The 23,092-nt window shown below is 33.4% G+C and overlaps 4 protein-coding genes, 1 non-coding gene and 1 pseudogene across 12 annotated transcripts; 4 read left to right on the top strand and 2 right to left on the bottom strand.

The window, feature by feature from the left end:
- The first annotated feature begins 1,647 nt into the window (after positions 1 to 1,647).
- LOC110662274 (protein ORANGE-LIKE, chloroplastic) lies at positions 1,648 to 6,017 on the top strand. Of its 2 annotated transcripts, none has more exons than XM_021821237.2 (8): positions 1,648 to 2,036; positions 2,139 to 2,256; positions 2,346 to 2,477; positions 2,720 to 2,806; positions 4,051 to 4,127; positions 4,253 to 4,380; positions 4,900 to 5,036; positions 5,560 to 6,017. In XM_021821237.2, the coding sequence occupies exons 1-8, from the start codon at positions 1,843 to 1,845 to the stop codon at positions 5,635 to 5,637; spliced, it is 951 nt and encodes a 316-aa protein (XP_021676929.2). In that variant the 5' UTR covers positions 1,648 to 1,842; the 3' UTR covers positions 5,638 to 6,017. The 2 variants fall into 2 exon arrangements, with proteins under 2 accessions (XP_021676929.2, XP_021676995.2); XM_021821303.2 differs by having other exon boundaries at positions 1,712 to 2,036; positions 4,900 to 5,008.
- Positions 6,018 to 8,437: 2,420 nt separating this feature from the next.
- Positions 8,438 to 14,185, top strand: LOC110662195 (uncharacterized). Of its 7 annotated transcripts, none has more exons than XM_058143662.1 (8): positions 8,438 to 8,751; positions 8,829 to 9,067; positions 9,951 to 10,063; positions 10,752 to 10,892; positions 11,060 to 11,311; positions 12,520 to 12,628; positions 12,760 to 12,868; positions 14,047 to 14,185. In XM_058143662.1, exons 1-6 carry the CDS (start codon positions 8,505 to 8,507, stop codon positions 12,539 to 12,541), a joined length of 1,014 nt encoding a protein of 337 aa, XP_057999645.1. In that variant the 5' UTR covers positions 8,438 to 8,504; the 3' UTR covers positions 12,542 to 12,628; positions 12,760 to 12,868; positions 14,047 to 14,185. The 7 variants fall into 7 exon arrangements, with proteins under 7 accessions (XP_057999645.1, XP_057999644.1, XP_057999642.1 ...); XM_058143661.1 differs by having other exon boundaries at positions 12,757 to 12,868; XM_058143659.1 differs by having other exon boundaries at positions 12,408 to 12,628; positions 12,749 to 12,868.
- Positions 13,093 to 13,190, top strand: LOC131179003 (small nucleolar RNA snoR99). The gene has a single exon (XR_009148010.1). It is a non-coding gene; the product is annotated as a small nucleolar RNA snoR99 (small nucleolar RNA).
- An 865-nt stretch (positions 14,186 to 15,050) lies between the features above and the next one.
- LOC110652410 (ubiquitin-60S ribosomal protein L40) lies at positions 15,051 to 17,082 on the top strand. The gene is made up of 5 exons (XM_021807996.2): positions 15,051 to 15,232; positions 15,327 to 15,413; positions 15,510 to 15,612; positions 16,662 to 16,728; positions 16,837 to 17,082. Exons 1-5 carry the CDS (start codon positions 15,130 to 15,132, stop codon positions 16,861 to 16,863), a joined length of 387 nt encoding a protein of 128 aa, XP_021663688.1. The 5' UTR covers positions 15,051 to 15,129; the 3' UTR covers positions 16,864 to 17,082.
- Positions 17,028 to 20,261, bottom strand: LOC131178597 (1-aminocyclopropane-1-carboxylate oxidase homolog 4-like; annotated as a pseudogene).
- Positions 20,262 to 21,185: 924 nt separating this feature from the next.
- LOC110652406 (1-aminocyclopropane-1-carboxylate oxidase homolog 6) lies at positions 21,186 to 22,766 on the bottom strand. Its single transcript, XM_021807994.2, has 2 exons — positions 21,669 to 22,766; positions 21,186 to 21,530 (listed from the first exon to the last, which is right to left on the bottom strand). The coding sequence occupies exons 1-2, from the start codon at positions 22,509 to 22,511 to the stop codon at positions 21,270 to 21,272; spliced, it is 1,104 nt and encodes a 367-aa protein (XP_021663686.2). The 5' UTR covers positions 22,512 to 22,766; the 3' UTR covers positions 21,186 to 21,269.
- Between the last annotated feature and the right edge of the window lie 326 nt (positions 22,767 to 23,092).

The following is a 23,092-nucleotide window of genomic DNA, read 5'->3' as shown; positions in this document are numbered from 1 at the left end:
TTGGAGTGCAGGTATCAATGAGTATACTAGGCAAGAAGAAAATCCTGCCTTTGTTGGAAACATCAGACAAGTTCTCGGCACAGGCTCTTGAAATTCATTGCCTGTTGCATACCAAGATGCGAGAGATGCACCTGCAAGGAATGTAAGATCTTTTCTGGAATATTTGGGAGTACATTCAGGCATGAAAACGTGAGCCCTACCTTGCATCAATGTTTGAATGAATATTGCTCAACAAAGCTCCCCATGGGAGCATTTCCTCATCTTGGAAGAATCTGCAACTCTGGATTTATTGTGGACAAGAATGGTAACAACTCATATTTAATCCATCCAGAAAGGATGGCAGTATCTATGCTATATATTTCAGGTGGACGGACTCTCCTCGTGACTCCAGAGACTTCATTTCTAGCTAACAAGTACATGAAGCTGCACCAACCCAATTTTAGACATGAAAGGGTAGTTGTAGAGGGGTTTGGACATTCAGATTTATTAATTGGAGAGAAATCTTATGAAAAGGTTTGTCCACACATCTTGTCTCATATAAGAATAGCTGAACAAGAAGGAAAAGGTGTGATGAGCTCTGAGAGAAAAAAAAAATACAGTAAAGAGGCATTATATTGGGGTAATGATCCTTATGAAGATTGCATAGGATTTAGAAGTTGGCTCTCTCCTATGGCTATGGCAATTGTTTCGTTGGTCTTGTTTTTGCTGCTGTTATTTTCTTTATTGATGTGATTTTTTACAAACTTTGTATTTCAAATTTGCAGTATTTTCGTTCTAGGAATGGAAACAACTCTCTAAAAATTACATATTGGAAGAAAGAAATGGATTTCCATACAGCGATTTCGAAAATTTTCAATTCCTTTGCCATATATACAAACAAAATTTTATAGTTATAAAGTGAAATACAAACAGAGGGTTTATATATAAATCCATTACCATTACTCAGTCATATTGGAATTGTCTTTATTAAAATCGCCTTCCTGTCTGTAAAATCTCAAATTCAAATAAAAAAAGAGCCAATTAAAGAAAAAAAATACACCATTATCATTGCTAAAGTAAACTCCATTTTTCTGAGTCATTGTGCAGATATGATCTTTTTCAGAAATTGTGGGAAAGGTGGAGGTTTTCATCATAGAAGGAAAGGCAGAGACTAGTTGGTAGGCTTATCTCATGGGAGAAAAAAAATCACCACTTGGGATGAGATGGAAAATTTTCCCTGTGATCTACTGGAAGAGAATATCAAGAATGAAGCATCTAAATAAACGACATGTCTTTTACAAGACAACAATTAGGCTTCAATATGTTTGATTCAATTTTATAATAAAATTTATTTTATTTACTAGATAAAATTTATTTATAAATAAATTTAAATTTATTTTATTTATATTTAGAATAAATAAATAAAATAAAATAATTTATAAAAATAATAATTTTATCACTTAAAATATATATAATTTTAATAAAATTTAATTTAAATATAATTAATTTTATTAAAAATTACAAATAAATTTTTATTAAATTAAATATTAAAATTTTAAATTTATAAATTAATTTCACAAAAATTTTATGTAATTCGTTTATACAATATGTTATCGTGTAAATTGAAGTTAACGGACTGTGTGCGAAATTTAGCCGTAACAGTGGCATGGCAATTTGGCGTGTTCAAGCTTGAACTGAAACACTTGGCACTTTGCAGGAGCCATGCTTATGTGTTAATAGATGCTCTCTTCTGTTTCTCCAGATTCCTCTCAACCTTTTCCTTATCTTTTTCACAGCAATAAATGAACACCTCTCTCTCTCTCTCTCTCTCTCTCTCTGAATGAGCTAACACTACAATCTACAATGGCTGCTTTCTCTCTCTTCTCTAACCATCATCTTCTTCCTCCATTCCCAATTTCCTCTTCTAAATCTAAACCCCATGCATATCCTAATCGCTTCCTCTTATTACCCAACCGCTCCTCGTCTCTATTTCGCATCCTCTGCTCTTCTCCGATCAACTCCTCCGATTCTGTTCCCTCTGGCGATAGCTTCTACAGGTTCCTACTTATTTATTAATTTCTCTTAGTTTGAGCAACAATGCAAATTAAATTTGAATTCTCATGCCAGCGTCATGAATTTTTTTACCGTATCTTGTTCAGCAATTTTTGCATCATAGAAGGGCCCGAGACTGTTCAGGATTTTGTTCAGATGCAGCTGCAGGAAATTCAAGATAACATAAGGAGTAGGCGCAATAAGATCTTTCTTCTCATGGAAGAGGTTTCTATTTCTTTTAAATGCTTTTCATTTCCGATGGAAATTTATTTGTATAATTCGTTGTATAAATTCTGTGCTTTCAATGGTGTTAGGTGAGGAGACTTCGGGTACAGCAACGGATAAAGAGTGTGAAAGTTATCGATGAAAACGTTAAAGAAGAAGAACGAGAAGAGGCAGATGAAATGCCTGATATCCCATCATCAATCCCTTTTCTTCCTCGTGTGGTGAGTTTTAAACTTCTGTGTATTCACACCTGTTATATTGATATCTACCCATTCTGATGGCACACATGGACATTGACTTCTGTACCTTGCAAGTTCTGTAAAGAAAAGTGTTTTTGCTTGTAAAGGAAATTCTATGTTCTCATTTCGAATATTTCGCTTAGTTACTCTTTTTAGGATGATATTATTAAATCAAAATGGTATTTTTGTTTTGACTAATCATGCGTAATTCACTTTTGAAGTAGACATCGAAGACATTGAAGCAGCTTTACCTTACAAGTTTATCTTTTGTATCGGGGATTATCGTATTTGGGGGACTAATTGCTCCTACAGTAAGTTATTTCTCAGTTCATTTCATCATGCTATTTGAGGATATATGGATATTTGCAGCCAACTAGTTGTTCGCCTATATATTTATTTAGTTTCAGGATAACTGTTTTGCACCATGTATAGCTTATATATGGAGTCATTTTACTCAAGTCTACATCAATGAAGGCATTTTCCCCTTCACATCAGTTTTTTTCCCCCTTTGGTAAATATTGAAAATCAAGTTTTTATTTTTAAGATGGCTGGTATGATTGAATCTGGTTTGAAGGGCTGAAGTGTGATTGTGATACATATGGTGAGAAATGTAAGACGGAGATGGGAATGAGATAACTGTGCTGTAAATAATCATATTTATATGGTGTATAGCCCTGCAGTTGATACGTATCAACTCTGTTTGTGGGTTTTAAGGCTCATAATATGATTTAGAAGTCTTCTTATGAATTTGTTATGATGTCCTATTTGGGTCACCTATTCCTTAGCCATTTGTGGCACTTCTAGTGCAACTCATACTTTCTGTTTAACATGATCAAAGAAAGCCTTTATTATATGCCAGTTAATTCCGATAGGGATTGATTTTGTTTATCCTACTAGATTATATAAGGAATAATCTTTCTAATTGGATAGTGTCGCCTTCTTTATATGATAGGTTAAGATTGTAGCTGCAGAAATTGTTTGGACTCACAAATTCTTACCTCTGTGGGTCAGAACTTATTCTTTGTACTTTAAGTACAAACAAATTTTGAAGAGTTCATTTATGATAATAGAGTCTTTTGATACACTGAACAATCTTAAAATTTCATGTGCTTTATCTCTAAAATTATGTTAGAAATTAAAAAAGCTTCCCAAAATTGGGGATGGACACTTGATCAATTGGCAAGAGAAGGAAAATTATATAAACAAGAAATTGACATTAATAAATTGTGGTATAGTTTGGGTGTCTTTGACCAGTGTGCCAAGTAATAAAAAATTGATGGTCAAATGATGAGGCATAGGTGGGGGAGAATGTGGAGAGAATGAGAGCAGCTGTTGCTTTATCACAGAAGGGGCTAGTCCATCTGGAACAAAGAATTCTTTTCCTTCTTTTCTTCTTATTAACTCCTAATGCCCTATAAATTGGATACATGATTTCTCTGATATGCAAAGTATAATCCATATTTTATACTCATTGGAATTCAATCTTGATTTATAGAGCTGAACTCTTTGTCTCCTTGGAATTGTCATACATGTTGAATTGTTTTTTCATTGGCAGCTGGAACTAAAATTAGGTCTTGGTGGCACCTCATATGAGGATTTTATACGTAGCATGCATTTGCCGATGCAGCTGAGGTAGCATTTCCCCCAACTTAAAATTTAGACCTCAGGCAAACCAAATCTTTTGCGCTATTCTGCTACATATTTGCTTCGACTAAAGCCTTGAATTAGACTTGTAACTCATTGATTTCTTAATTCAGTCAGGTGGATCCCATTGTGGCTTCCTTTTCAGGTGGGGCAGTAGGTGTCATTTCAGCCTTGATGCTGATTGAAGCCAATAATGTCGAGCAACAAGAGAAGAAAAGATGCAAATATTGCCATGGAACGGGTATTTTCCATTAGTTGTGTGGATATCTTTTTGTCCATCAAAAGAACTTGAATTACTTGTGCTGCATTTGATACTGCTTTCGTTTTTCCTTTTTTTATATCCCCTCTCTGGTTGTTGCTAGTTTATGCGTTAGGAGTAAATGCGAAAATTGCAATAATGATGCTACCAGATCAGAATTTTATCCATTTTAGGCTTGAATCATATATGCTGAAATATTTTACGAATTCAATGTGGTTGATTTGCCGAAGCCATTTCATTAATGCAATTCAATTGGCTTGCTTTTTTGTTACTTCTATCAATGCTGAAAACATTATAGAATCATTAAGATATTGTGATATTGTGGAACTTATGCTTCCGGATTGCACAATACAATCAGTATCATGATATGATATTTTAGCATGCTTATATATTTTCCTTTTTCCCTTGCAATCACAATGGGTTTCAATGAAGAAATGCTCATTTTGTTTTCCTTCCCCTGTCTGAAGTTATAACAATACTTTGATCTGATTTTATATGTAGGATACTTGGCCTGTGCCCGATGTTCATCAAGTGGTGTGTGCTTGGGCATTGATCCCGTCTCACTATCCAGTGCTTCCAATCGCCCCTTGCAAGCACCAAAAACTCAAAGGTGTGCAAACTGTTCTGGTGCTGGAAAGGTAAAAGAAAATATGAAAAAAAAAAGCACCATCTAATTCTTCCTGAAATATGAAGTGGAAATTTTCAAGTTCTATTGGTGCATTTGTTCAAAATTCAAACTTTTTCTAAGTTGTAGCAATATGGTGTTAAATGGTCTGCTAGCTAGATTTGTTGGATCACTCCCATGTTAGTTATAGAAGTTCGGTTCCAATGCAAATTATGTTTGTGGCTCAGTGATTCTTTGGTTTTATGGTTTTTAAGGTAGTTGTGGTTTATCTATTCTAGCTCAAAAAGGAAATTATGATGTTGATGTTGGCTGCATTTGCATAGAGACTAATCCAACCATGATGAGTACATGTTACTGATTTCTTGTGTTTGCACATATAATGTTTGCAGCATATCATTTGTGATATCTACTTTCTACAGTTGACATGATCTGTTACTGTTCCACTTCTAATCTCCAGCATGGCAATACATAGAAGAAAGCTAATCATTCTTTATTCTTACCTTACAATGTCTAATACTCTGTCATTGTTAAATTAGGTAATGTGCCCTACATGCCTGTGCACTGGGATGTTGATGGCAAGTGAACATGACCCACGAATTGATCCATTTGACTAGGGAGGATTGAGGAACACTCACTTTGGGAATGTAACTTTCTAGTATGTGGTTAACGTTTATTTGGCTCAAAATTTAGGAACAATCTCGTCTGTCTCCGAACCCCTGAAAGTAGAAGTTGTAAGAAAGGAACAGGTATATATGCACTGGTTAAGAAAGGTATCAACAGAGTGTCTATAAGCATGCAAACCAGCATGGTGGAAGCTAAATGTCTGGCTTGGAGAATCCTGTTGTGCACTCATCCCTGCGAAGAACAGGCAATTTACAGAATGTGCGATTACCTTGTGAAATTATTGTCTGAAGTAGTGGATTTGCTGGGTTTTGTTTCATGTGATGTAATTGGGATCCGCTATTGTGAGAGAAATAGAAATTTGTTTGGTGCATTGCTCTCGCATTTTTGGCAACTGATGCACATTTGATGTGTTTTGGCAATTTTTTTTTTTATCCATTTTTAGTTAATTATAGATTTTTTCTTTTTTTAAATTCAAAATGCTTAAAAGGTTCTCCTTTGAAAATTAAAAGCCCAGCACTAACTTTGAGTTCCAAACTCCACCAACATTGTCACATACGCTGTAACTAAACATATTTCATCCACTCTTTTGCTTTTGCATTAAGGAATCAATCTGATAAATACAACTTTGTGTATATCATAAATGTTTATATTTCATGTGAGATTCTGTAAGATTTTGATTCTCAATCAAATTCAATTATAAATAAATAAATAAATAATAAATGCTTATATTCCTGCAGCAATTTGTAGTTGCTGGTTTTGCAAAGATTAAAATTTTGCTTCCTGATGCGAGGTCAGCTCCAATGGTGAAAGTCTGAATGGTTTTGAACTCCTTAAGTCGCTTCCTCCCCAGGCGTCAGAGTTCAGGCTTCCTTTACTAGGCCTCATGGCTTCAAATGCTTAGCAAGCAATAGGTAGTTTCCATTATCTTGAAGATTGTCGAAGCTTTAGGGACATTGATAGAGTGGAATGTACGAGGAATTATTAGGTCAAGGAATTAGAGCATCTTGACAATTACAACCTTCACTGCTATGGCATCTGGCTTGACTTGCTTGGAACTGTGTAAGGTCCTAGGAGGAGGACACAAACTGGAGGACTTGTTATACTCATATTTTATAGGCATTTAGGGTATATTTTCATCCATTTTATAAAAACTCAATTATTAGATAGATTGGATTAAAAACTGGTTAATAAGAGTGTAAAAATCTCAACTCTGAAATTATATTTTAATTAATTTATTTATCTTTAAATAAATTAATTTTAATTAGTCATTCTTGTAATTTCTTTACTTTTTATTATTCTTTCATTTATTTACATAGTTTAAATAATCAAAATAACCATAGTGTGGTAATTAACACAATTCTCGCGGAAATAATACTATACTCATTACGTTTACAATAACATGTCTACTCCCTTTGTTATGTGTTCGCTATGGCCAAATTAGTTCCACTAAATTTGAAATTCAAAATGAAATGGGCATTCAAACATTGCATGGGAACTGAGTTTAGAATCCTTCTGTTCTTTGATTTAATTTGCAGCTTTTTTAATCTCTAATTCTGAAAATTCTTGATGCTTTCTTATACCATTAATTGTTGGAATTGTATTTGAAATTCTGTTCCAATTATTGGAAAATTGAAATTGATTTATTAAAATTTTGCAACTTTCAATTTAAATGGAGGAGACAAAAATGGGGGGAGGGATAACAAGAGACAAAAATGAAGAGAGAGGGAGAGAGAAAAATAAAAGTAAAAATTAGTTATAACTGAAAAATCGAATTGAAATATTTTAATTTGATTTTTAATTAATATTTTTTTAAAAAAATTTGTTTTTCAGTTCTATTACTTTTTTTAAATAAAATAAAAACTGAAATGATTGATTTTTTAATTTGTGATTATTTTATTTTATGAGTTTTTATTTTGTGTAATATATAATTTATTTGTTTGTTTTGCAACGGTAGTTATTTTAATAATTGTCAATTATTATAAGATTTATTTGATAATATTAGTAATTTTAATAGTTATTAACAGTTATATATTAACTTATAGTGATTAGTTGTTTATATAGTAATTTAAAGTAAAAATATTTAATAAAAATAATAGTTGAATTAACGGTTGAATATAAAAATATTGATAACATCTTTTTATCACAGTTAAAACACTTCTTCAACATCTAAAAGTTCAGGAGAAGTAAACGTTTTATTAATTATTCTCTCAACCTCTAAATATTAATATAAATACTATACCCCCGAACAATATAAATAAAACAAGTAGTATTAAACCTTAGCTCAAAAGTAGTTGTTGAATATGGCCTCAATAGCTATTAGTTGATTTATTAGCCGTTAACTATTACATATTAATTAACTATTAGCTATTGACTATTAATTATCGGTAGTTAATTGTTTGTGTATTGATTTAAAGTATAAATATTCAGTAAAAATAGTTATTCGACTAGTTATTAAATGAAAAAATAATGGTATTATATTTTTTACCCTAATTAAAATATTAAATACTTATGCTCGTCAAATAATATAAATAAGACAGAAAGTATTTTGATATTAGTAAAAAAAAATTAATTACTTTTTTAAAAGTTATTACCAAATAGAGTGCATATAGTTTATAATAAGTCCAAAGAAGAAAAACATATAAATTAAAAAATTTAATAAAATATATCCAAAGATTATTATAAAAATACATGAAGTAAATTGGTAATTCTCCCTATTTTTGAATAATAAGAATTAAAGTGTGGGTTTTAGTAAATCTCAGGAATCTTTTTCCTTTAAAATGCTAAAATTCGACGTCGTTCAATTAGCGGTCAGGAGCCTCAAAGGGCAGGGTAGTCCGTCGCCAATTGTCAACTCGACATGGCAACTCTCAAGAGCAAAACGGGTTTGAACCTCCTGAATCGCTGCCTCCTCTGGCGGAGTCCAGGCTTCAGTTACTCAACCACACGGACGCTTGAAACCCTAGCTTTCGAAGAGCTCCGATCTTCCCCGGACAAGCCTTACACTTCAACGGCTTTTATTCTCCACGGTCTCTTAGGATCTGGCCGCAACTGGCGTTCCTTCTCTCGAAATCTCGCTTCCTCACTCTCCAATTCGTCTTCTTCTGGTACCCCTCAATCATTTTATCTCTTAAGTTAAGCGCATTTTTCGCTTGATTGCTTATGCCTTTGTAAATGCATATAGAGTGGAGGATGGTGCTCGTGGATTTGAGGAACCACGGGAAATCTGCCAATATTGAAGGTCTGGACCCTCCCCATGACATGTTCAATGCGGCGAAAGATTTGGCTAATTTGGTTAAATCTCATGGTTGGGCTTGGCCTGATGTTGTTATTGGTCACTCCATGGGAGGCAAGGTTGCTCTCCAGTTCGCGCAGAGTTGTTCTCGTGGTGATTATGGGGAATCTGTTGCATTGCCGAAGCAGGTATCTTCATTTAGTTTCGTATCAAATCCTAAAGATAAATGAAGAATCCAATTCCATGTGGTTGTTGAGTGTTAGTTCTAATGTGTTGATTTATCATTGCTGCTTTGCTTGATGATACCATTCGTTATTTGATTCATTTCTGCTCTGCCACTACAACTTTAAAGGAAGTGAAAGGAATAGGTTAATGTTAGATGGAATAGCCATTTTGGGTTAAGTCATAAGTGTATCAGAGGCTGCAACTTGAAACTTTGAGTTCACTTTCCTATATAGACAATCTCCTTCCAAGCATGGTCCTTGGTGAAACGGAGAAATAACTGGCTATTTCAAACCAAAGGGGGCACGGATAAGCCCAATTATAAGTTATAACTGCTTAAAATAGCAAAATTTTGAATGCATAACTTTCTAATACATTCAAATCCATGGCAAGATAGTGTTTTTCCACCCTCCATATAGTAGCATGATGACATGATGTTGAGAGATCATGCATGATGGCATCTACTTTGCTTTGGGAAGTTGTTTTATTTCCTACTGTTTTGTGATGCTCTTATTGCTTATAAATGTTGCTTATTTCTTTAACCTTTTGCACCCAGAATCCTGAAATATCATTGCTTTTATTTAGGCATTTTGCATAAAACATCATTTGGACTTGAAAACTTCATGCTACAGTTTTGTAGAGAGTCCTATTTTATAAAGTGGAGCTGAAATAGCAAGCTTGGTTATAGGTGGCTTGTGGGTCTAGCTATTCTTTTTATTTGTAATAACAAGAGGATCATGCTTATCCTGTAGTTAAACATCCTATGCTTTTTGGACATGATAATGGATGCTTTATATGCACAAAAGAAAATTTCTGTGCTTTCATATTTTATTTTCTGATGCAGAACAGCTGTGGGTTTTGGATTCTGTCCCTGGAGACGTTAGCTCTGAAAACAGTGATGGAGAAGTGGAGAAAGTCTTGAAGACATTGCAGAGTTTACCTGCATCCCTTCCTTCACGAAAGTAGGTCTTCTCTCCTTGTAGTAATGTGTTATATTTTTCAGCTTTACTTGCATGGCTATTGTACTTGCTTTTATTGCCCAGTTAAAGAGGTCCTGATGCAGTTGTCATTATAGCTTTTTTGGTAATCGCATTTGTAATTGACTTCTCAAATAATTTTCTCATATATTAGTTTTTTTTTTTAATGTTCTCATATATTAGTTGTTAGAAACATGGTGGAATGTAATTTCCGTACATTAACATGAATATGGAGGAGAGAATTCATGCTGCACTCACCGCCTTAAGATTCTGGTACAAACCATCTCTATAATTTGTTGAACTTCCCAATTTTCCATGTAGCCAATAGTTAATGCTTACCTTTTTCATCTAAAATGATTCAAACCATATTGCAAGCACAGAATTCGGGGCATCAAAATTTCAAAAAGGTTTGAGGTTAGGTTTCAGTTACTCAGACTGTGGAAATGAATTTAAATAATTTATTTAACTTTTTCCTGTTTCACCTTGTATTGATCATAGAGGTTGTTAATCAACACAATTTCAATAAAATAGTGGTAGGTGACAGGAAGAGCAATTACAAGTGCCTGGAGGGTTCTTCTGTCATCTGCTGTGGTTTATTGACCTCGACACAATTTAGACTTGATCACCTTTTTACTTTGAAAATTGATTTTGTTTTGGATGTTTCTGATTTCAGGTGGCTTGTGAATCACATGATTGAACTCGGGTTCTCCAAGTCATTATCTGAATGGATTGGTAGCAATCTTAAGAAATCTGGAGAACAGGAGACTTGGTCTTTTAATCTTGAAGGTGCCATCCAGATGTTCAATTCTTACAGGTCAGTCTCTCTTCCTAGTGAATCAACTTCTTTAGATGACCTCCTTTGCAGAATAAATAATGGCAATAATGATGCTTTAAGTTTTGTTTTATGCTTTTTACTTCCCTTCCCCTACCCTTGTACATTTTCCCCTTTTTAGTTTAAAGAATGGATGTTAAATTCTGTAGGGAGACATCATATTGGTCTCTGCTGGAGCACCCACCGAAAGGAATGGAGATGGGTATCGTGATCGCAGAAAAGAGCGACCGGTGGGAGCCTGATGTAATTCAGCGACTCGAAAGTCTTTACAATCAGAAAGAAAACGGATCTGAGGGTAAGGTTGCCGTTCATGTTCTTCCAAACTCTGGGCACTGGGTTCATGTGGACAATCCAAAGGGTCTTCTTGAGATTGTGGCGCCTAAGATCGCTTCTCTTCCAGCGTAAGTGCATAGTCGTAGCTTTTGTTTTAAGGGATTCATTATGAAAGGAGTATTATGATTATGGTCTTTATCCCCTATTGTAATAAAATACAATGACAATGTTGATTAATTGACACATATCATGATTCATGAATAATCTATTTTTTTGGTAAATCTCTGTTGCTTATTCTTCTATGACAAGTTTCGTTTAAAAGGACTGAATCTAGTGTGACAAAATGAAAATACAACAGAATGAATGTGCTAAATCTGGTGGAATGGAAGTATGATCAAGATCGAATACATTTAAAATGAATTCCATTATATGATATGACATAATTTAAATTAAAAAATTCAATTGAATCTGATATGATTCATGTTTGCTATAATTTTAAAATTAAAATTTATTTGTCCTTATTTTTTAAACTACATTCAAAAATAAAATTAAAAAATTATAATTTTTTATATAATTTAAAAAAATTATATTAATAAATTTACAACAATTAATAAAATATAAACTAACTAATAATATAGTAATAAATATAACAATAATTTATATGTCTCATAATATAGGAGATTTATGTAATAATATAAATAATATCATTACTAAGTATATAATAAGTTTAAATATTAAAAAATTAAGAAAAATAAAAAATATCTTATATACTTATCAAACATGTTAATGATAAATAGATAAAAAGTTAGTTTGTGGTTTCTATATTTTCCTTTAGTCGATAGAGTTTAATTGAGAGAGTTTTTTTTTTTTTTTAATATGAGCATTTTAGTCTAAAAAAATGTTATGTAAATTATATGAAATTCATTTTAAATTCAATCAATTTTAATAGAAATTAATCAATTTTTAGAATTAAATTTTTCTTAAATAAAATACCTAAAATATAAAATTCAATTGAATTTTATAAAATTTTATATTTTAAAATTAAATTAAATAAATTTTAAAATAAATATTTATATTAAAATTGATGCATTTTGATCAATTATTAAACTTATTGACCCAGCCCTAATCAAGGAGATCTTGGCCCTTGTAAGTGCTAATTAAATTATTCTATCAACTACCCCGGAAAATTGAAGAATTTATTTATTTGGATGGGCTCGTTAGTAGGGTCTGTGACAGGGCAGGCATCTGCTGGTGCTTAGGGTACCCTGTTTGGGAAGCTGGACTTTTTGGTTCTTTTCTATTGCCATTTTGATCAAATCGATTTACTTTTTATAAGCCAATGGACGACGATGGAATAGGAATCCTACCGGAGCAGCAGCGATTGATCTTCGCTGGGAAGCAGCTTGATGATGGCTGAACTTCGGCTGATTACAATATCCAGAAAGGTTTTTATCTCATTCAATTATTAGCCTTGGTATTTGCTTGATTTGTGAAATCCGCCTTTTCTGAAGAGGAAAAAAGAGAATAATTTCGTATGCTGATAAAAGTGGATTATTTGTTTACAGTTGTGCAGCAGAATGACCCTTCATCTTTTGTCGAGACGTAGCGCTTAGGGAATGAATTAGAGAGCCTTCTCTCGTGGCTCTGGCTAGCAAATACAATCAAGACCAGATGATCGGCCACAAGTATGCCCTTTTTCTTTGGTTTTTAGTTTCAATATTTTATTTGGATGATACTGCATTTTTTACTTTTCTGTTCGTCGTGAAATTTGTGAAATGAAGATATTGGTAAGTAGATCATCATTTATTCATTTAGCAAGCTTTTGGGTTCAGAATTTTGGAAACTTGTTTTAGATCATTTGCCATTTTTACAACTTGAAGGGACTTATATAGCTTCTTTGCGTTTAAATTTGCACAAGAGGTTATAAAAGCTCCCAATATTGATTTCCATTCATCTTTGTCAGCTGAGATTGTTTACATTCAGTTGATATTAATGGGTGGTAAATTATCTTGACCGAGTGTGTTTATATTCAATATTTTTCTTCTGCACAAATCCATTGTTCACAGATAATGGCATAACTGTTGTTTTCCACCTTTCTTGACCAAACTAATAAAGGGATTGAAACAAGGTCTCGACTTTGTGTGCGATAAAATGACAATGCATTTGCGTTACCAATGTACCCATTTTGAATAACTGATTTAAGCTGAGAGTGTGAATCATATGTGCTTATGATGGTACATCTTTTCAGCCTTTTGTACCTTTCTTCCATCATTGTTCTTGTTTTCTTCTCCTTTTCCCCTCATTTTTGGTGTACATATGTGTTCCAATGGTTTGCTGATGGGACTACTAGTTGAACCCTTTTTTTTACTGTTGCCAGTGCAACAGAGGGCATCCTAGTGCAACATTGAGTTCTATTCTCATCTGTAGTGACTACGCATTTTCTGGCAGTTGATTGTCATGGATGTTAATCTTTTTGTCTTTTCATATAAATATGCATGCCTGTTGATATTGCTGCTATTGTGTGTGTGTGTGTGTGTGTGTGTGTAAAATTATAGATGTGTATTAGGATTACTTAAGACTGTTGTTGATGGGATCACATATTTGATGCCAGTTATATCTGTCCCATGCTTAAGTATTATTGTGTTTTCTCAATGTTAGTTAGCATGTTAGCACCTGTAGTTTATTCTTTGCCTGGTTCATCACTATTTGCAGCATTGGTTACTTGACCATATAATATGTTATTTATTACAAAATTATTGAGCGCACCCTGTGCTATGCACCTTTACTCATATTATAAATAATGGCAATTGAATCATAGCAGTTAATTCTTAACTGACATAACTTCTTAATTTTTGGTTTCAAGGTCTTATGCTCCTCTGCATCCAGGGCCAGTAAACTGTTGCGAGGAGAAATGTGGTTGTAGCAATCGTATTCTTTTTGTTTTGAATTGAACAAATGAATATTGTTTTGGGTATCCATTACTCAGGCATGTTTAACTTCTATCAATTTGGCTCTGCTATTATGTTGCATTGAAACTAGATTCAAACAACTGAACCCTTTGTTTTCTTCTTTGCAGTTTGAGGCCTTAGGAGAAGATCAAGTAAACTCTCGTGTCAGATTCGATTTATCTTGGCACTTTGATAAACTTTTTGTTGAATGCTGTGAAGTTAGCAGGCTACTAATTTTTGAAATTGTGATACCTTTTAATCACAATAAACTTTTTGATTATTGTGGGAAGTGTTTTATTGATTTTTTTTTGGAAAAAAAAAAAATAGGGCTAGTTGATGTTTCTGATTTATCTCAACTCCATGAAAAGAGACATGCTACTAAACCCAAGGTGGCATTAGATGAAACGAATCATTATACAATAAATGCTAGTGGAAGGAGTTAAACCAAGATGGAATAAAACTATTTCACCAAGTTAGCATGTATTATTAATAAGATGAATTTTAATTCTATATTATATATATCTTACGCTTCCAGTACTTGAAAAGTTAAAAAAAAAAACTTTTAAAATATTATTTTAAATATAATTAAAAAATAAATTAAACAAAAATATTTAATTATTTTAAAATTTTTATAATGAAAATATATTAAAATTTATTTAAAATCAAATTTAACTGCTCTTATGAATATAATAAAAAAATTATTTTTCTTAACAATTCTAATAATAATATGAAACAGATTATCTATATACTTTTTCAGTGTTTTTATTTTTAATTTTTTTTTAAGTAATAGCACACATGGAAGCAAATAAAAGAAAAATTGGGCTTTAAATGGGTTTCACACATTTTCATCAAAACCCTAGACGGCCCAAAATAGGGACCATCAGTTATCGACATCTTTGAAAACCCTAGCTCTTAGGACCCGGACTATAAAAGCTTAAAGATACGTGCGGCTACCTCCTGTCTTTGCCATTGAGAGAGAGCGACAGAGGAGAGCCAAGATGCAGATTTTCGTGAAAACCCTAACTGGGAAGACCATAACTCTCGAGGTAGAGAGCAGTGATACCATCGATAATGTCAAGGCCAAGATCCAGGACAAGGAAGGTATTACCCTTTTTTTGTTTTTCCATTTTTACTTAATGGATTTTCCTTTCCCTTTCTGTTTGTTTTCTAATATGGGAATTGATGAGTTGAATAGGAATCCCACCGGACCAGCAGCGATTGATCTTCGCGGGGAAGCAGCTTGAAGATGGCCGAACCTTGGCTGATTACAATATCCAGAAAGGTGGGTCTCTTTCTTTTTAATCAATAAATATGTTAGATTTATTTTTCTAAATAATTGTTTAGTTGAAGTTGTTTCGTTTTGTTTGCTTTTGTGCAGAATCAACCCTACATCTTGTGCTGAGGCTTAGGGGAGGAATTATAGAGCCTTCTCTTATGGCTTTGGCTCGCAAATACAATCAAGACAAGATGATCTGCCGCAAGTATGCCTGTTTCTCCTCTTGTTTACTTTGGATCTTATTGGAAATTCTTTTATTAGTTTGTTAAACCTGCATATAGTATAAGTGATTAGTTTATATGTTTTATTTTCATGATATTTCGCAAGAGTTGGGTGTCGGAATTTAGGAAGCTTGTTTCAGATCATGTACCGTTTCTTTAGCCTTGGGGAACTTACTTAGCTTCTTTGCTCTTAAATGTGCACAAGAGGTCATACATGTTCCCGATATTAATTTCCATTCTTCAACTTTGTCAGCTTGAATTTTTCCATTCAGTTGATTTTCATGGCTGGTACATTTTCTTTCCTGCATTTGTTTGAATGAAATATTTTTCTTCTTGACAATCTATTGTTCATATATGATGGAATTGTTTTCATTTCCCCTTTTCTTCTTGTCTATGTGATTTGTCAAGAGAACAAATTTATGTGGATTGAGACCAGATCTTGAGTTTAATTATCACCAAAGGACTGTTTACTTTCAAAGCTGAACCATTTTTCGTATCGAGCTGTGAAAAGAAAAAAGAATGAGTACTTTACATCCTGTAATTAGAGACTTAAGTCAAGAGTGTGAGGGGTTCTGTGCTCAGGATGATGGTATATAACTCTTAATAGTACCTTTCTTCATCCTTATTTTTCCTGCTTCCGTCAACACTTTTTGTTGTGTTTTTTTTGTTGGTGGGACTCCTAGTTGAACGGTCTTTTTCTCAGTAGTGCAACGGAGGGCATCCTAGTCCCAAGATTGATTTCCATTCTCATCTTTATTGATTGGGCTTTGCTTACTGTTAATTTTACTGGACAGTATATATTAAATGTAAATGTGCATGCGAGTTAAGATTTCAGTCATAACTTATGAAAATGTTCTTGGCTTTGGTTGCTTATTCTCTGACTAGTTCATTTTCTGTGGCATTGGTTGCTATAATACCATATGATGTGCTGATCACAACCAGAAATACTGTATTTTAGGGCATATTTTAATTAGTGGGCATTTAACTACAGCATTCAATTAATCATTAGCTCTTTTTCATATTTGGTGTCTAGATGTTATGCTCGACTGCATCCAAGGGCTGTTAACTGCCGGAAGAAGAAATGTGGTCATAGCAATCAGGTTCTTGTTCTTCTTTAATTCGACAATTATGATTGTTACTTGGCAGTTTTCTATGTTGCATTGAACCTCCTTCAGAAGACGTGAATCTTATGTTTTTCTTTTTCGCAGTTGAGGCCCAAGAAGAAGATCAAGTAAACTCTGATGCAGAGTAGTGCTTTTATGGCGTTTAAAGATTTGAGTGTTAGATTTTTTATTTTATCCTGCATGTTAGGTTTGGATTTAGCAAAAGCCACTGTGGTTAAATTTTATCGAATCCTGTTATCGATCAGATATTTTATTTTTGAAATTGCTATATGACATTTTGTTTTTGTAGCAACTATCCACTAGTCAAGCATTATTCCTTTGTTTGATGAATGGAATATCTCTCTGCTTCAATTGGGATGAAAATTTCCATATAAAGTTGAAGTGAAAAGAAAAAGAATCGTTCAGTTCTAGAAGTAGAAGGGATGTAACCCTACACTAGAAAATTGTGTATCGATGGTGATGACTTGCAACTTTGAGCTTTATTGCTTCTTTGATCTTTGACACTTCAGATTATAACAATAAAAAGCCCAAACTGGATCATAATTTGCAGGAATCGACTGGTTGGGAGCTGAGTTTCATTAATGGTGCCATTAAAATTGGCCTTTATTTAACATCTTTAGGCTCGCCTATTGTAGCTAATATTTTTACGAATACCACAATACGGGTGAATATTGTATTCTGAGTTTGTGGACGAGGGACTTGCTATCAATTCCCTTGTTCTGAAAGTTGTAAGGAGTTCTTGTAGAGTGAATTCTTTGAAAAGAGGTGGTTTTTCCCTCGACAGAAGCTCAGGCAGAGACTAAACTGTTTCTTTCCATTTTCCCACGTTGAAAAACATGACAATTGAGATTCTTGGTTCCTTGGAAGTGCTGGCCAAAACTCGACGTTCCACGCTCTTGTACTCATCGTTTGAAATTATCTGCAAATGTGAAAGGAGGAAAAAAAAAAGTGAATAAATGTAGATACTTGCCGATAATTAAATATATGTTTAATTATTAAAGTTAATAATAATAATAATAATTTTTTCCCCTTTTCCCTATTCTCTTCCTCTCTTCAGTGCTCTTTTCCCTCTGCTCCAAAATTGTTCCTCTCCTGTTATCTCTCTATCTTTATGATCAGACAAGAAGCCACTAATTATCTCATATAAGAAATAGAGGGAGCAATTATGTGTAGTGAATTAGCAAAAGCTGTGCGTGCTTGATATTCAGCAATTAATTAATTAATTAGTTGATGGATGAAATAACGTGATCTTCACCTGACAAAAATCACCAATGTTTATGGTCAATGCTCCATGAAGGGGCTGAACATCCACCCACTCCTCTCCATGCTTCACTTGAACCTGATTCTGCATCAACACAGTTATAACTCCAGGATCGGTGTGAGACCTTATTCCCATCGTCAGATCCGGCTGTGGGCAGAACGGATAATAATGCCCCACGAAAACCCTACCTTCCGAAAATGCCAACTCCTTAAACTTTCCACTCTCCAACCCTAACCCTTCACTCAACACCTCCATCAAAGCCTCAGCAAATCCGGTAGCACACAAATCCCATTCGACCACCTCTCTCCTACATATCTCCGGTATATCCTCCACCTCCGCCGCCTTTATTCCTGTCCATACCTGAAACAAGTCGTGCCAGCTCGCAGCTTTAGTGCGATACAAATCATTATTGCTTGCAAGTATGACACCTCCCATCCCATTTTCACGTTTGTAGTACTCGGCCTTCATTTCTGGTGGTTGCTCATGGAATACTCTTTTAGCTTGTTGACCCCGTGTAGCTCAAAATGAGCATTGATATTGATTTTGATGATAACAAAACTCAAATAGAATCTATCTAACCCAATTTTAAAGTGATGTGTAGATTCTTTCTCTTATTCATAAAGAATATTTGAAATTGTATCTAAGGAGGAAGAATACTTAAAGGCATCTCAAGACAAATCCAAGATGAGAAAAGACAAGATTATGTAAGCCAAGACTCAAGGTAAAGGTATGAAAGACATAGAGTTAGAAATTGAGTCTTAGGACTTATGTGAAAAGAATAGATGAAAGTTTAGTCTAATGAAGCTCAAAATTAAATTTTCTTTTAAAAAATTTCTCTCATCATGACCTTAGATATTACTATTGGAAAATATTTTTCTAAAGGTCTAAATCAGATTTTTTAAATATTACAAGTTGAGACATGCAGCTGTTGAATTAGTTTGCTAACTTGTTTGCTAAAGCATTAGTTTGCTAATGTATTTGCTAAAACATTAGTTTACTAACTAGTTTACTACTGTTGACAATATTTCATTAGTTTGTTAAATGATCAGAGTTGCTCAACTTCGCACAAAAAGACAAAATAACAACTATTTTGTCTTGAGCAGAGTGTATAACATTCCAAAAAGGTTTCAAACAGACTAAAATGATTTAGGACTATAAATACACCTTTACTTCATTTTACACTTGATGAAAGCTTACATTTGAACTCCAACTTTGATTTTTCATTTATTGCTTTCATTCAAGAGCTTTAAAGTCTTTGAGCTACCATTGGCAAATCTGCTCATCTCTTCTTTATAGCTTGATTTGTATTAAGTGAGAGTGAGTACTAAAACTTTGAATTGCATTTAAGAGAGGTTGTACAAGCACCTATTGAAGCTTGAGAGTGTGAGTGCTTGAGATAGCACTTGTCAAAGTTTCAAGCTACCTTGGTAAAAGCTTGATGTTGAAAAAGTGTAAGGGGCTTTTGGTCTCTTGCCTTTAAAAGAGTAAATAGTGGAGAGAAGACTCAAAGAAGGTTCTTTGAGAGAGTGGATGTAGACTAGTTAAGCCGAACCACTATAAAAATCATTGTGTTTGATCTCTCTAACCTTAACCTCTTTACTTTTGTGCAATTTAATTTTTATACATGACATTGAATATTGAATGAATAGATTGAGCTGGTATATTTGAGGATTTATGAGTATGATGAGAAACTAGTTAAATATCTTGTGATGCATGTTATGTTAAAAATTGCTATAAATATTGATTAAAGCTTGAATTGCAATTTAGGGACACTTTATTGAAATACATATCACTGTCATTATATATTAAGGAGCACCTAGTTGAACAAAGTCACAATTTTTCATTAGCCTACAAGCAAGGGCCGAAAAATTGTTAAAGTCCAATTCACCCCCCTCTTGGACTATTTTGGGACAACATAGCTTGAGTTGTTTGGTCCAGCACTGAAATGGGTATCCCATGGTTGATAACTTGGAAACAAGCCCCAGGTTTTGGCTGCATCTTTGATTTGTTCAACGATCTTGGGATGGTGGGTAGTGGAGATTAGGTTGGTGAGATAAGTAATTGGTATATTAGTGTGTGTTTGACAGCATTTCAGGTCAAAAAGGGTTTCAGCCGGGTGTACGAAGAGTTTAGGAATAGAGGTGATGCCGGAGTCTGCAAGGCCCTTCACTCCGATCTTTGATTCATCGAATTCTTTCAGTTGTTTCACCACATCATTGCCTGAGGTGGTATTAGCAGCAGCTGCCATCTTCTGCACCTGGTGCCTTTGTGCCTCGTAACCGTAAGATATATAGGGGTATAGAAGCTGTGGTTTGGTTCTGAACCGAGCCCAAATCAAAATAATGTAAAATATTATTCGATTTAAATTGACAAGGAATCAATTTGGTTCCAATAGATTTTTTTAATTATTTTTTATTTTTAAAGTTATTAATCAAATCGAAATAAAAATTTAAACTAAAAAAATTAAATTAACTCAATTGAATTTGATATTTCAATTATAACCGATATTGAAAAAGATATATATATATATATAAATTTTGTATTCACTCGTTACAAGTTTGTGTGATTACCAATAACCCCACTTACCTGTGAGTATACATTAGGAAGTTAGGATTTGAATTCGGTTAATATTTTTAAAATTTAAATTTATTTTAAATTAAATTAAAATTTATTTTAATTATTTAAATTCACTTTAAAATTAATTATTATTATTAAATTTTTATTTAATTTTATATATTTTAATTAATAATTTATATAAAAATTATTTTTTATTTATAATTTATTTTTTAAAAAATTTAATAACTCTATAAAATATTTAATTTTTATTTTATTTAAAATAACATATATAAAATTTTATAAATATTATAATAAAAATATATTTTTTATATTTAATTAAGTAATTAATATTTCAATTTCTGCATTTTGCCAAAAAAAATACCAAACTGCCTTTGACTAATTAATTGAAATGTTGAACATGCTTTTTTTTTTTAATTATTATAAACTATGAATTTTATTAAAATTAAGAGGGAAAATAAGGGAGGAAATACTCAAACTACCCTAAAGAGCCAAACCTCCCCTGCACAAACAGACATCGAACCAGAACTATTCATAACAGAGGCAACAAAATCCTAATTAAGATCTAAGATCAGCAGCAGCTCAAGAGCCATAAGGATGTTGAACATGCTTTTATTGCATAAACTTTCAGGATTCCATCATTCCTTTTCATAATTCTAATAATGATTTCTTCATAATGATACTAATTTCCTATTTTGATTTTATCCAGAAGAGACTTGCTATCCAACCCCTTACTGTAAAAATTATCAAGGCACTCTTGCATCGTGAAATCTCGATACATGGCTGGTTTTTCATTCGATATCAGCTCTGGTAAAGGCCCATAGCAACCACTTTCTCTCCACCTGCTTAGATTGAAAAATTCTACTACTGAAATTCTTGGTTTCTTACATGAGTTTGCTACCACTCTATGCTGCACACTTTTGTACTCCCCATTTGACACTATCTGCAACAATTTAATCAACTCAATATCTAATCCATTTCTTAAATTCCTCTACTTTGACAAAAAAAAAAAATTCCTCTAATATTGTAACTGAATATAAATTCAAATTGAAATATGCATTAAAATTTGTATTATTATTACCTGAAGAAAGTCCCCAACATTAATAATTAACCCACCATGCACGGGCTTCACCTCCACCCACCCATCACCATGCTTCACCTGCAGCCCACCAATCTCATCTTGTAACAGCAATGTCACCACACCAGGATCTGTATGTGCCGTAATCCCTACCGTCAGATTCGGCTGCGGACAGTACGGATAGCAGTGACCTACCATACACCTAGAATCACTAAACGTAAGCTCCTTGAATTTCCCTGCCTCTAGCCCTAATCCTTCACTCAACAACTCCATCACAACCTCACTCACTTTCTTAGCACACACATCCCATTCCATCACCTCTTTTCTGCATATCTCCGGTATCTCCTCGGTGTTCAACGGCACCGGAGCCATCCACATCTGCAATGAGTCGTGCCAGCAAGCAGCCTTTGTACGGTACAAATCATTATTACTAGCATACATTACACCACTTCCTTCTTTTCGAGTATAGTACTTAGATTTTACTTCATGTGGTTGCTCATGGAAGGATTTGATAGCTTTCAAGGTTGAGTCAAGAACCGATTGACAAATACCATGGTTGATCACTTGAAAGAAACCCCAGTTGGTGGCAGCTTCCTTGACTTGGCTAATGATTTGTTCTCGGTGGTGGTTGGAGTAGATGTTGGATAGGTCGATAATGGGTATGCTAGGAGATGTATGCGATGAGTTTGGCTTTAGATCAGCTAGAGTATCTGGTGCGTGAATGAAGATTTTGGGAATGGAAGTGATGCCAGAATCTGAGAGGCCCTTGACACCCATCTTGGATTCGTCGAATTTTTTAACTTCTTCCATTCGATCGTAGTCTAAAGTAGGAGTTGCAGTGGCCATTTTCTTTTGTTTTTAGAGTGATGGATGGACGATGGAAGATATGTTGGTTTTGGATTTTCAATTACAACAAAGATGTCAAGTGCTATGTATCTTCGTTAAGAAAATGACCAGAAAGAAAGATTGAGAATCGTAAGCTGAGGATTTTCCTTTTTTCTTTTAAGCAATGGCCAAAGCCAACAGAGGTTAAAGTCCGAAGATGAACAGGTCAGCCCATACAATAAACTTGCTGTTGATAAAAAAAAAAAAAAAGAAAAAAAAAACAGACAGCTACTCAGAAAAATAGCAGAAACTTAGAAATCTGAAGTATGATTGTCCGAGAAAGGAAAAATTATTGTGTACTTCCCAGCACATGCTCTTCCCTCATAAAGTCATAGGATCCATTGCTTTTTAATGTATTGCTTCACCGTAAATTTAAAATGGAAATGTGTGAAGATTTATATATTTAATAGTAAATTTTGTTATATTATTTAATTTTTAAATATATATTATAATTTTTTCAAAATAATTAAATATTAAAAAAATTAATTTATTTTTTTTAAAAAATAAAATTTATTACTTTAATTATATTAATTATTTTTTTT

This window comes from Hevea brasiliensis, chromosome 3, assembly GCF_030052815.1.
Source record: "Hevea brasiliensis isolate MT/VB/25A 57/8 chromosome 3, ASM3005281v1, whole genome shotgun sequence".
In the NCBI taxonomy this organism is placed as follows: domain Eukaryota; kingdom Viridiplantae; phylum Streptophyta; class Magnoliopsida; order Malpighiales; family Euphorbiaceae; genus Hevea; species Hevea brasiliensis.
The sequence above is the reverse complement of the archived record's forward strand: the minus strand, read 5'-3'. Positions and strand labels throughout refer to the sequence as shown.